Raw genomic sequence first — 12243 nt, forward strand, 5'->3', positions numbered from 1 at the left:
ATGCTGATTTGCTTCTGGAGTTTATTCTCAGAGCCAGGAGGACGCCTGAGGGGGCAAAGGTGGGGGCAGGGACGAGCCAGGGCTGGGGGCTTCGGGGTCTTGGAGGAGAGAGCAGAGCAGGGCAGATGGCTGGGTCCTGAGGGCCGGGGTCACCTGGCAGACAGAGTGGGGCCAGTGGGTGGGGCAGGCAATATCGCCCCCGCTCCCCGGCTACAGGGGAGCGAGCTTCTCCAGGAACCCCCTTCCCATTGACCCCACCAGTTCCATTCCCAGCCTCCAGCTCCTCTAACCCCAGGAATCTCGTGAACCCCAGTGGAGCCCCTCCCCCTTGGGCAGCCCCATGTGCCTGGGACCACCCTTGCATGGGGGGTGGGGGGTGCCGGCGCTGGCGGTGTGAGTGGACACTGCTGGGTGAAGCCAGCCCCCCGCTGGCCACACTCACCTACTTGTGCTCCTCCATGCATTTATCTGCCAAGAAAGACCCCCAGGGACTGTGGTCAGTGCCCCAGGTCAGGGCCACTTTCCCCGCCCCCTCTTGGCAGCCCTGGAGAACTGGTCTAGTCGAGCACCCCCAAAAGTGCTGAGTCCATCACACTCCTCCAAGGGGGGAGGAGTCCTGTCCCCACCTGAGCCCGGAACAGGCTGCCTGCCTCAGGGAAGTCCTGGGCCCTGAGCCCCCGTGTGTTCCTGTAACACCCCCCCACACACCGGTTCTGTTTCTAGTGCCCGCCTCCCACCATGCTGGGGACCCTGTGTCCCGAGGGCTGCCCAGGGGCCTGGAACGCCAGCTGCTTGGTGAAACTGGGGAGGTGTGGGGGGGGGGGTTCCTGCAGAAGGAGTACCTTCCTGTGTCCCGCCCAGGGGCTGCAGGCCAAGGTCTGGGGTGAGAACAGGCTGCCTCCAGTCCAGAGGCCACAGTGTGCCGATCCCGGTCCGTGGGCGGTCTGGCCGGACGCACCCCGCCCCGGAATCAGGACACTGTCTGCCTCAGATCTGACCTTAATCCCCATCCCCATCAGATTAGCAACCCCCCTCACCGGTCTGCGGCAGGAACACAATGGTGTCCTCTGTGAAGCCCTGGGTCTTGGCAAAGGTGCTAAATTTCTCCTTTATCTCGGCCCTTGGGGTCTGGGTGCGGCCTGCGGTGGGAAGGAGAAGCCGCTGGCCTCTGGTGGGGGAGGACCCAGGCGGCCCCACCCCCGCGGCCTGGGAAGCCCCCCAGCAGGCAGCCGCCTCAGGCCGGACTGTAAGTCCCAGGGTGGGGTGCGTACTGTAGAGGGTGGCCATGTGGAAGTCCCGGCCGAGGCCTTTGGTGCCCGCGGTGTAGAGAAGCGCAAACTCGTCATAGTCTGTCGTCACCACCCACACGTCGTGGGTGCTGCCCCAGTCTGGGAAGCCGGGAGGGAAGCTGGGTTGGGAACCCTGATCCCAGACCTCCGGCCCACCTCTGCCAGGGAAGGGGTGCTCTCTCCCTGGGCCGGCTGTGGGAAGGAGCCGGGGAAGACCCCCCTCCGAGAGAGACAGGTGGCCAGCCCCCAGCTTCCTGCCCAGACAACCCTGAACTCTGCAGGTCCACTGTCCTCCAGCCAGAAATCCAGGAGGTCAGCAGATACACAGGGTCAGAACATTAGGGGTCACAGTGCACCCACAAACCATCGGCCAGAACTGGGAAGAAGAGGAAAGATTTCCCCTGGGGAAGCCGTCCCCAAGGAAGGGGGTCAATGGTGGGGTGGGGGGTGAAGAGGCCCCTGGCCCCCTCCTGGGCTGGGAAACCTTGGGGAGCAGTGAGGGAGATGGGGGCTACCATTATTGGGGGCAGGGAGGGGCCTGGAGGTCAGCCCCAAAGAGGACCCAGGGCCCGAGAGGGGGTTCGTGGACCCCTGACCCGAGCCTGGGCAGGTCCAGGTCAGACCAAGGGCTAGCAGACCCCCGTGGAGGGGCCACCAGCCCGCCCTCTGTAGTGCTGGCGCTGGGGAGGTCTCCCGGTGGGAGCTGGACCCAGGGGGTCCTTGAGGGGGCCCCACTCACGGGGGCTGGTGTAGCTGTAGCAGCCCGGGGTTCCTGCCGGCTGCAGCAGCAGGGTCCGCGTCTCACACTGCTCTTTCCTGGGGGCAGGCCACGGAAGGGGTCAGGGGTCAGGCCAGGGGCTGTCCCTAGACCGTGGCCCTGGGGCGGGGAGCGCCCGGCCTGCCGCCCCACCTGAGGAAGGTGGAGGTGAGGTTGAGGCCTCCGTCTGCAGTCGGGGCCACCACGGACACGCACATGGACAGCGCGCTCTTCTTCTCCCGGAACCAGCTCGAGTTGGAGGCGAGGCCCGAGGTGTACCAGCGCCCCAGGAACTGCGGCGAACGGACCCGCGCGGGTGGGCCAGGACCCTCGCGGGCGGGCCCGGCTGGCGGCGGGGAGGGGGGCGCGGGGATCCCGGGAGCCCGCCCCCGCTCCCGCCTCCCCTCCCCTCCCCTCCCCTCCCCTCTCCCCGACGGCCTCCAGTCGGGCCCCGCCCCCCCACGTCGGCCCGGCTGGTAGCTGGGCGGGAGGGGGCGATAGAGGCCGCCGGGGCGTCCCTGGATGGGGCTGGGGCGCGCGCGACGCTCGGGTTTGCGCGGCGTGCGGTTGGCCGTCCCCGTCGCGCGCTCGCACCGCGCGACCCGGGACCCAGGTGTGGAACGTGCGCCTGTTCCCTCGGGCGTCGTGAGCTTGGCGGAGAGGGGGACGCGCCGGGATGGCGCGGGCGCGCGTGTCCGCACGTGGCGTGTGCGCGCTCACGGACGCGCGTGCTTCCGTGCCGGCGGGGGAGCTGCGGCTCGGCTCTCTGGGTTGGCGACGGCCGCAGGCCCGGGGACCGGGGCCCTTCTGGTCAGCCTCCTTCCGCTCAGCTCCCTTCCCGGGAAGACAGCTCGGCCCCAGAGAGCGCCCCCCTCCCCCGACAGGGCCCTGTGCCGCCCGGGGGGACTGGGCAGGGGAGCCCCTCACCTTGTCCTGTTGGAAGTTGGGCTGCAGGGAGACCTGGGGCTGAGCCCCCGTCTGCAGGACCCCCAGGACCCCCAGCAGGACCAGTCCCATCCGCAGCGTGTGCAGAGCGGCCATTGTCCTGGAGCTGAATGTGTGACCAGGGCCTGTGATGCCAGCCGTGCGGAGGGAGGGAGGCGGCAGGAGGAGCAGAGGCCACTGGAGAGACCCCTATATATGGGCCTGGCTTGGCCTCCACCCAGGGCCCAAGGACAGCCCACTGGAGGCTCGTGATGCCTGATGCTGGGGGCGGACAGGGCGCTGGAGGCCAGCTGCAGCCTCGCCCCCCGCAGGGCTGCTTATGTAAGAGGCTCTGACCACGGCCTGGGCTCTGCCACCTGCCGCTGAGCGAGGGCAGAGGCTCCCGTGAGGCTGGTCCTCTCTCCAGTCCCAGAGATGCCGCCCAGCAGCCCGGATGGGGGTAGGGAGCACATGTCTTGGCACTGTCTTGCCTGGGACCTCTGAGCATGTCTGACCTGGGGCTGGGACCCCTCCTACAAGCCCTCCCATCATTCTCTCTCACTGCCCAGGGACCCTGGGGGCAGGGGGGACTTGCATTGTATGAGTTTGGTTCTGAAAGGCCCAGTGGGCTGGATGGTGACAGCCCAGTTGGGCCGCAGTAACCAAGGTAACCAAGTGGGGCCCGAAGGCCAGGCGTGCTGGGCACAGCTTCCCCCACAGCTGGCTGCTGGGGCTGTGGCTGGGGTCCCCCTGGGTACCCTTCTCAGCCTGGGGCCCCCCAGCCTGGGGCACAAGCCACTCTTTGTGTGAGCTTCCAGTTACACTGGTCCTGCCTGGCAGTCCGGCCGTGAGTACCACGGGGGACTCAGGCTGTTAACCCCTGCGCACAGAGATGGTGTCTCCCTGACCACAGAGGCCTCCCTGGGTGGACAGGCTGTCTCTGAGGTCCTGCGCCCTATTGAGCCCTCACAGGTGACCCTGTCCTTCTGCTTCGGCCTCAAGTCATCCCAGGCCGGCGGGGGCTCAGCGCAGGGCAGCTCTGGCCACTGTGAGCAGGAGAGCGTCTTGGGGGAGGCGAGGAGGCAGGGCCGGGCCCTGGGAGGGGAAATGAGGCAGGGGAAGAGTTCCTGTGCGGACACGGAGGGCTGGTGGCTGTGGTCGGGGGTGGGGGGGGCAGGGGCTGGTCATCTGCAGACACAGGCCCAGCCCATTCGGGGGGGTGCAGACCCCCGTCCCAGGGCTTCTGCCCAGAAGCTGGATTCTTGGCAGCCCTGGCCTCTGGCTTTGGACCGGCCCCAAGGCTGTTCTGAAGTGATCAAGGGGGAAGCGTGGGGTCAGGTCAGCTCCCTGAATGGGACCAGCATGAGCACGGCCACCCACCTTGTGAGGGCAGGAGGGTGGGTACCAGGCCCAGGGGTCCTAGCAGGGTGGGGACATCTGTACCGCAGTCCCCACCGGCTTCTGGCCCTGGCTAGCCCCTTGTCCTGGGGCCATTGCCGGGGTGAGGGGCTGAGCCTGTCCTGGTGGGACTGGCCTAGTCTCCCCTTGGGAGGCTGGGATCTCAGAAACCCTGGAAAAGCAAGTGTGGCAGTTGTGTGGAAGGGTTGAGAGTGGGCTGCCGGGTGGAGGGGCTGGGCAACCGCGGGTCTGGAGCCTCTTCCCCTCCCCGCACCTTTGTGCTGCGGCCCTGACATCCAGGCCAGGGACGTGAGGTGCCCTCCCTGGGGGGGGTGGTGGGTGCAGACTGGAGCACCCTAGGGGCCCCTCAGCTGGGCAGCCTTGGGGGGCAGCCGGGTGGGTTCCTGAGCTGGCAGGGGGCTCTGAGCAGAGGTGGGGTGAGGTGGAGAGACAGGAGACACCTGGGAGGGAAATGGGAGGGTGGGGGGCGGTGGTGCAGGGGAGGGGGGCGGCGGTGCAGGGGAGGGGGTGCGGCGGTGCAGGGGAGGGGGGCGGCGGTGCAGGGGAGGGGGCGGCGGTGCAGGGGAGGGGGCGGCGCTGCAGGGGAGGGGGCGGCGGTGCAGGGGAGGGGGCAGAGGCTGGCCTAAGACTCCCACCTCCACCCCGGCTCCTCGGGTGCCATCCACAGACTGGGCTGTGGGACAGCAGTCCGTCAGAACAGGCAGGATTTGGGGTGCTGACCCCAAGACTCTGCAGTGCCCCTGGGCTGTCCTAGGAATCGGCCTGGGAGTTCCCTCCAGGATGGGACAGGGGCAGGAAGAAGACTTCGGAGGAAGGCCTGGGGGACAAGCCTGCAGCCCCAGGTGGGCACTGGGCTGGCAGCCCTTTGGCCTTAGGGAGGTCTGTGGCTCTCTGTGTGGCCGGGCTGCAGGTCCCTTAGCAGCCCAGGCTGCCCTGAGACAAGGACATCTCCGCCAGTGCTGAGTCTACGCCTGGGGTGAGGCAGTAAGTTGACCCAGGGCGGTGGGACCCAGAGTCGGGGGGGAAGAGGTGACCCAGGACGCAGGATCCTGGAGATACGGGCCTGAGCAGCTCTCATCTGGGAAGGCTGGGCTAACCTGCCAGGAAGGGCCCTTGTGACCAGACCCCCGGGGGTCCCACAAATTCTGGTGGGACGAGGTCCTCCTGAGGACAGAGTGGCTCCCGGGAGCCCCAGTGTCCCGTCCTCAGACCCAGCGTCAGGGACCGCGTCCTCCCCCGCCATTTCCCTGGTGGGAAGCCGCAGGCCGGTTGTCCCCGCCATGCCCCTTCTCCCCCAGACGGCCACGAGCAGTGGGCCGGGGAGTGCTGCCGGGGTGGGCGTGGTCCAGAGGCCTGAGCCTGGGCCTCGGTTGCTCGGTCCCCCTATGGCCCAGGTGGCCTTCCGTAAATACGGTGGAGGACGGGGCCTGACCTCACACCCCCTCTCATGGAGGCCCCTGGGGCAGGGCCGGGTGGCCGCTCTTGTCTGGGGTCTCTGAGAGTGGGGTCAGGACTCCGGGAGGGAGTGGTCTCCTCCAGGAGACCCTCCAGGCCACCCAGCAGCTCCTGCTGGGGCAGCTCAGCAGACGGCTAAAGGAGCAGGGTGACCTGGTTGGGCGGGGACAGGGGGACCCTGGCTTGTGGCCATCTTCCTGAGCCTCAGCTTCCCCATCTGTGCGGAGGGCCTCAGGCCCCTCCCTGCCCTCTGCTCCGGACCCCCTCAGGCCCTCCCACAGGGGCCCCTCCAGGCCCTCACCCGTTCTTTCCTCAAGGTGACCCTGAGCAGAGGGAGGGGCAGTGGAGGCCTGGGCTTGTCCCAACCCAAGGGCCTGAGGGACAATTTCGGGGCTCAGGAAACAGGTGCCACAGGGTCTGTGGGGCCGGCAGGTAGAGGAGGCGGGGGAGCCGGGACTCCTGGGCTGCGGGTCCGGGTGTGTGATGGAGATCTGGGAGGGGGAGGGGGCGTCCAGGAGCCGCCGAGCCGCCGCCCCTGCCTCCTCCGCAGTCACAGGACCCCCCTGCACTCCTGCATTCCCCCCGCCCCCGTTCACTGTGCTCGGAGCTGAGCCCTGTGTGGTCAGCAGCTCTGAGCTGGCCGTCTCTGCTGCACCGGGGGGCCCCTGCTCAGCTGACATGGGGATGGGGGATGGGGGGTTCGTCCGTGCTGGACGCTGGCGCTGGGGAGGCCCCTCCTGGAGACCATGTGTGGCTTGGCGGGTCTCAGAGGGACAGGGTGGGCGTGGCTGACAGTGTGCGTTCGCGAGCCCGTGGCACGGGGGATGGTGTCTCGGGGCCCCTGCCAGGCCCACTGCAGCACCCAGCTCGCTCAGGACACAGATACGAGGCTGAGCACCCCCGGGGCCCTGCAGCCCAGGCGTGGGGCTGAGGATGGTCTCCTGCCTGAGGACAGCTAGGGCAGGAGGATGCTCTGACGGCAGTGGCTTTGGGACACGGGGTTGTCAGGAGTTGGCCTCATCTTGGAGAGGTCCTCAAGGCCATTGTTCTGCCTCTGGTCTGCCAGGTCGGATATAAGCTGGCGGCCAGGGCCTAGGCTTGACCTCATTCTTCGGGGGCGGGGGGGTGGGCGGGACAGCAGCGTCCCCCACAGATGGCTCTCCAGGGCTGAGGCTGTCCAGGCGCCCTGGTGACTTCTCACTGACCTGCGGCTCACAGTGTCCTCTGGCCTCAAACAAGGACCTCACAGGGACCTGTGGACCCCACCCACCTTCTGCTTGGCAGTCAGCTCCCCCCAGTCTGTGAGAAGGGGCCTTGAGGGGGCCCTGAGCTGCTGAGCAGGGGTGGCCCCCCAGACAGCTGGACCCACCCTGCCACGCTGCCCCGGGGCTCACCACCCGCAAGATGCTCTTGCTTTGGGAAGTGTCGAGGAGGCCGGCTGTTGGGTTCTCAGAGGGTTTAAGTCTGGAAGAGGCCGTGCTCTGGCTCAAGGAGAAGCTGCTAGAGAGAATCCCCGAAGGCCTTATCCCCTTCCCGGGAGCCCTCCCCAGATGCCATCAGTGGCATCTCTGGGCCGTACTGGGACCGAAGGCCACCTAGGGCAGGTGGCCAGGAGCCAGCACCTGCCTAAAGCAGAGAGCTGGGGGTAGCGTGGTTAGTGCCTCTGGGTCGGGCACCAGGACCCAAAGAGGAAGGGGGGGGAGTGCAAGGTCCAGCTCAGAGCTCCTCCCCGGCCAGGAATGCTCTCTGTCCCTCCCCTCTCTGACTCCCAGGCCCGCCCAGCCTCCACGGCCACGCTGGGAGAGATAGCTGCCAGGTTGCCAGGAGTCTGCAGAGAAGGGACAGGGGCAGAGAGGGGACAGGACAGGAGCCGTGCAGGAGAAGTGCGGCCTGCATGGTCTGGGCAGAAATCCAGAGTCGACCTCATGTGGGGCCCCTGAGTCCTGTCTCGACCTTACATGGAAGGGTGGCTGTCCCGTGGGGACCCTGGGTGAGGCTGTGCCTCGTTTCCAGACCCCGCCAAAAGATGGTCAGGGTAAGCTGAGGCCACTCCTGGCCAGCAGGAAGCCAGGGCTGGGGGCTGCCCCGGGAAGGGGTCCGGCCGCCGCCATGCTCCCGCACACCCCCGCCCCCCATAGCTGTGACACTCAGCACCAGGGCAGATGGCTTCCAGAAGGGTCCAGCGAGGCAGTGGTGGTGGGGGCCGGAGCCTGCCCATCACCTGTGTGAGGGCTGGGGGAGAGGGCCTTGGGCGGGTTAACAAATAGGCCCTCCTGGGTCCCCGTCAGCTCACCTGGGCGTCCCTCTTCCCAAAGACCCAGAAGACCGAAGGACAGTTTTGGGCAGAGCCTTGCTCGTTCAGGGACCCAGTGGAGTCTCCTGATTCTGGAAGATTTCTTGGCTCTATCACGGGGCCGCGTCAGGCTGGTCCCGGCGTCCACAGGGGTTCCTGGTCCCAACAGAGGAGAGCTGCTGCTACTATGGCCCAGGGCTCGAGTCCTTGGTCTTTGGCTTAAGCCGGCCCCTGAGGTGGGAGCTCCTGCCTTTCCCTGGGGGCCCAAGGTGACTCCACGGGGAGGCGACCAGAGTTCCGAGCAGGCCCAGCACCAGGGCGGTCACCTGGAAGGCCTGGGGAGCTCTGGGCTCTGTGGGGCCGGGCAGCGGGCACCCTGGGCATGGGCGCCCATCATGGCACCCGGGGAGGCCCTCCAGGGGCCTGCATGACCCTGCTCCCCGGGCTCCTGGCCGGCCTCTGCTAGATGCCATCCACGGTGGCTCTGTAGGTCCTGAGAGCCCAGGACCGCGGCCGGCCCTCCGGGCGAGGGGCCTCAGGGTTAAGTGAGAGGCGAGGACGCCCCGCTCCCACCCGGGCTAGAACCTGTGCTCTGGGAGCCAGCTGCGGCCTGGCCTGCCACCCTCGCCCACCCCGCGGGTCACCGGGCAGGCGAGCTGGCTCCTCCTGGCACCAAGCGTTCATTTCTGTTGGGGGAGGAGTGTGGGGACAGAAGCGCCTCGGGGGACAGGGCACAGCAAGGCCTTGTTGGGCAGTGGGAAGACACTCGCTCGAAGGAAAGCAGCAGCCCCGTCTGACAGCCGCTGGTCTCGGGCCTGGAAGTTACTCTGGCCGCGGTCTCCAGCGGGCGGGCGGGACCGGCCTTCGCCAGGGCTGACCCTGCCTCCCTTCCACGCACCTGCCCTCCCAAGGGGGTGTCCCGCCTTCTGGCCCGGTTCTGCTGGAGATCTCGCGTCTGCACACCCCTGCCCTGTCCAGGGGCCAGCTGGGCTCCCACCCCGGGGCGGAGGTGGGCCTGGGGTGAGGACTGGCTGTCCCGGGGGGCACGTGGGAAGGAATGTCCTGGGGCCAAGGGACCCAGGTCGGGCCTGCTCTAGTGGCAAAGAGAAGGGACACTGTGGGGGGCCTCCCACCCCCAGAGTTAGAGAGGGCGGTCGTGGGTCTGCAGGGGCCGGGGGTCAGGAGGCTGGGAATGTCCGCTGTCTTGGCTGAGCGGACGCAGGAAGGGAGTGAGAGGTGGAAAGGAGGCAGCGCGGGCTGTGGCTGCAGGGGCGGGGCCCCACGGTGGCTGTGCCCCGGGGGCCGGAGCCAGGAGAGCTGAGGTTGCAGACAGGGGAAAAATGAGGACAGGGAAGGGGCGGCTGGAACCATGAAGGGGCCCAGGGGAGGCTGGCCGCTGGGGTCAGAGGAAGGGAGGTCACAGGCGGCATGTCCTGGAGTCTGGCTTCTGGTGCCCACTCCCAGACAGAGGCTTGTCCTTTCCCGTGTGGGAGCACCGGTCGCGGAGCCCAGCTGTCCCAGAGCGGCCAGGACAGCCGTGCCTGGGACTTCGCCTGGCCACGGGGCAGGGAGGTTCAGCCTTGGATGAGCCCAGAGCCAGAAGAGCGGTTGGGATGGGTTGGGAGGGGTGAGGCTGGGAGGCAAGTGGGACTAGAGGCCGCACTGCCCAGATTGAGCCCGGGACCCCACGCGGGGCGGGGTTGGCGGGGCTGTGGTCTGGGCCCGGGGGCTCTGCTCCAGGTCTCCGGCAGTGCTGCGCCTTGTCACGCCACTGGCTGTTGGGGTTTCGGTCTGGAAGGATCTGGAAGGGGGCGTGGACACCCTGAGGGGCACGTGTGGGGCAGCCGTCCTGCCCGAGTCCGGCCAGACCAGGGGAAGAGCTTTGCCGGGTGGGGAGGAGGCGGGGTCCTTGGGCTTCTCCTCGGATCTGGGAAGGGGCGAATCACATCACGCTGGGTGGGCAGCTGCTGAGGGGCTCGTAAGGAGAGGCTTCTGGAAGGCGGCAGCCTCACGTGCCCCGCAGGCCGGGGGATGGGTGCCTTGCGGGTGAGGCCCCGCAGGCCCAGACCCAGGCTCGTGCCAAGCCCTCGAACGGTCTCCCGCTGTTTCCGCGGCCCAGGGCGGACACTACGGAGAGAGGCCAGCTACGGCCACGGTCACCTGTCGGTGTCGGGCCCAGGACAGCCTCCCCAGCCTCCAGCCCTCGCTGGTCGTCAGTGCTGCGGGGAGGCGGCTCCCGGGCTTCCCAGGGCAGCGTGGGCTCTGCCCATCCCCAGCACCCATGGGGAGGCAAGCGGGAAGGTCACGATGTCCTCCCAGCACTTAGGAGGTGAAGGCAGACCACGGCTTCAAGGTCGTGGTCCCCGTGTGAGGACAGCAGGGCCGGCACCTCTGCCGGCCCAGGAGGGAGACCTTCATCTCTGCCCGGACAGGGTTCCTCCTGCCCTCCTCCCGGACTCAGTCCCCAGCCTCTACCTCGGTGTGGGGTGCGGTGCCCTTGCCTCACTGTACGCACCCCCCCGGAAGTAAAGAGGTCTGCGGGGTCAGGGCTCTGAGCCCCGCAAACCAGCACCCGGCCATGAGGGAGAGGGCTGCACCCTCCCCTCCTGTGCCCGTGCCCAGGCTCTGTCCTGGCCCCTCTCCGCCCCTCCCTGCAGCCCTGAGAGCGCACGGACTTGGCCATCCCCAGATGGCTCCCAGCGGGACCCTCTTGGGCGACCGTGGCCCCACACTGGGGCAGCCCCCTGCAACCGGAGCAGCCCTGCAGCGTCTTCCAGCGCTGGCCCCGCGAGGCCAGTGGGGACCAGAGAGTGGTGGACGCCACGCTCAAGGGCCCCATTCACCAGCTGCCCCTCAGTCCCTGAGGGCTTTCTGGGAGGTGAGGCCCAAAGCAGGCCCCACAGATGCGGGTGAAGACCCCAGGGGCAGGGTGCCGTATCCTCCACCCTGAACCCCAGGAGAGGAGTCCGCTCCCAGGGACAGCCTCAGGCTCCCCCCAGCTCCCCGGCCACCAGCCCCAGGAGCAGCTTATGGCCCTCCTCAGTGGGGACAGAGCCAGGGAACCCTGCTGACGTGCACAGATGCTCCAGGGACATTGGCTGCCCAGGGTCTCAGAGGGCTGGCAGCTGAGACAGTGGAAAAAACCCAACTCCCAGTTAATCCACACAAACCCAAGAAATAAAATAACTTCCTTCAAAACAAAACAGCTTCCTGCCAGAGCATTCCTGCCTGATACAGGCTGCACGTCCCACGGGGAGAGCTTCCAGACGAGACACAGAAGAGATGTTTCAGAACAGAGGGATGGAATGTGCTCCTGTGCGTGTGTGCCCGCGTGCCCGCGTGTGCCCGCGTGCATGTGGGTATCTGTGCGTGTGTGCCCGCGTGTGCCCGCGTGCATGTGGGTATCTGTGCGTGTGTGCCCGTGTGCCCGCGTGTGCCCACCTGTGCCGGTGCATGTGTCTGCACATGTGCCTATGTGCACGTGTGTATGCATGTGTATCCGTGTGTATGTGCACGTGTGTAACATGTATGCATGTGTTGCGTGTGCACACACGTGTGTGTGGGTGCCCGTGTGCCTACATGTGGTAGAGATGGTGTTTCAGTGCCACCCCCAATAGCCTAGGAACCTTAGTTAGCTCACCAGGGAAGGCGGGTGTGCGGTCAGACCCCCACTTATGTTCCTCGGGTCACAGTGTCCCCAGGATGTTCCCAGGGAGGCAGAACCAACAGCTCCCCTTCCCAAGCCCCACTCCCATTTCCAGTCTGCCGGGGGGACATCAGAAGTGGTCTCCGGACGGCCGCCTGGAGAAGACCCCTGGGTCTTCCAGGAGACCGCGGGGAGTGGGTGATGCTGGACACGCTGGCACCCAGCCCTGGGACGGTGCAGACAGAGCTCTGGCCGCGAGCACTCTGGCTTCAAAAGCCTTCTCCAGTGAGCCCAGTCCTGAGGAAGGAAGGGGTGTGACCATGCGGGCGCTCTGGGTGCTGGGCAGGGAAGGCTGGTGAGACTCCTCGCACTCCCAGGGTCTGTGCCTTCCTGCAGCTCCCAGTCAGCTCGTGTGGGGGCGGGCTGGGGGCGTGTGGCCCCCCAGCACCGAATTTCCCCT

The 12243-nt window shown here is 67.5% G+C and overlaps 1 protein-coding gene across 1 annotated transcript; it reads right to left on the minus strand.

Moving 5' to 3' along the window:
• Window positions 1-4: 4 nt before the first annotated feature.
• Window positions 5-3168, minus strand: PTGDS (prostaglandin D2 synthase). The gene is made up of 7 exons (XM_032306199.1): window positions 2974-3168; window positions 2200-2339; window positions 2029-2105; window positions 1272-1388; window positions 1038-1139; window positions 443-468; window positions 5-153 (listed from the first exon to the last, which is right to left on the minus strand). The coding sequence occupies exons 1-6, from the start codon at window positions 3085-3087 to the stop codon at window positions 443-445; spliced, it is 576 nt and encodes a 191-aa protein (XP_032162090.1). The 5' UTR covers window positions 3088-3168; the 3' UTR covers window positions 5-153.
• Between the last annotated feature and the right edge of the window lie 9075 nt (window positions 3169-12243).

Source organism: Mustela erminea, chromosome 12, assembly GCF_009829155.1.
Source record: "Mustela erminea isolate mMusErm1 chromosome 12, mMusErm1.Pri, whole genome shotgun sequence".
In the NCBI taxonomy this organism is placed as follows: domain Eukaryota; kingdom Metazoa; phylum Chordata; class Mammalia; order Carnivora; family Mustelidae; genus Mustela; species Mustela erminea.

Bases quoted from the DNA above. Each gene is read 5' to 3' on its own strand.
- PTGDS (XM_032306199.1), bottom strand. From the start codon at position 3,087: ATGGCCGCTCTGCACACGCTGCGGATGGGACTGGTCCTGCTGGGGGTC. The intron at 2,340-2,973 runs GTGAGGGGCTCC...CGTTCGCCGCAG, and splicing joins CCAACTTCCAACAGGACAAG to TTCCTGGGGCGCTGGTACAC. The intron at 1,140-1,271 runs GTACGCACCCCA...TTCCCACCGCAG, and splicing joins CCACATGGCCACCCTCTACA to GCCGCACCCAGACCCCAAGG.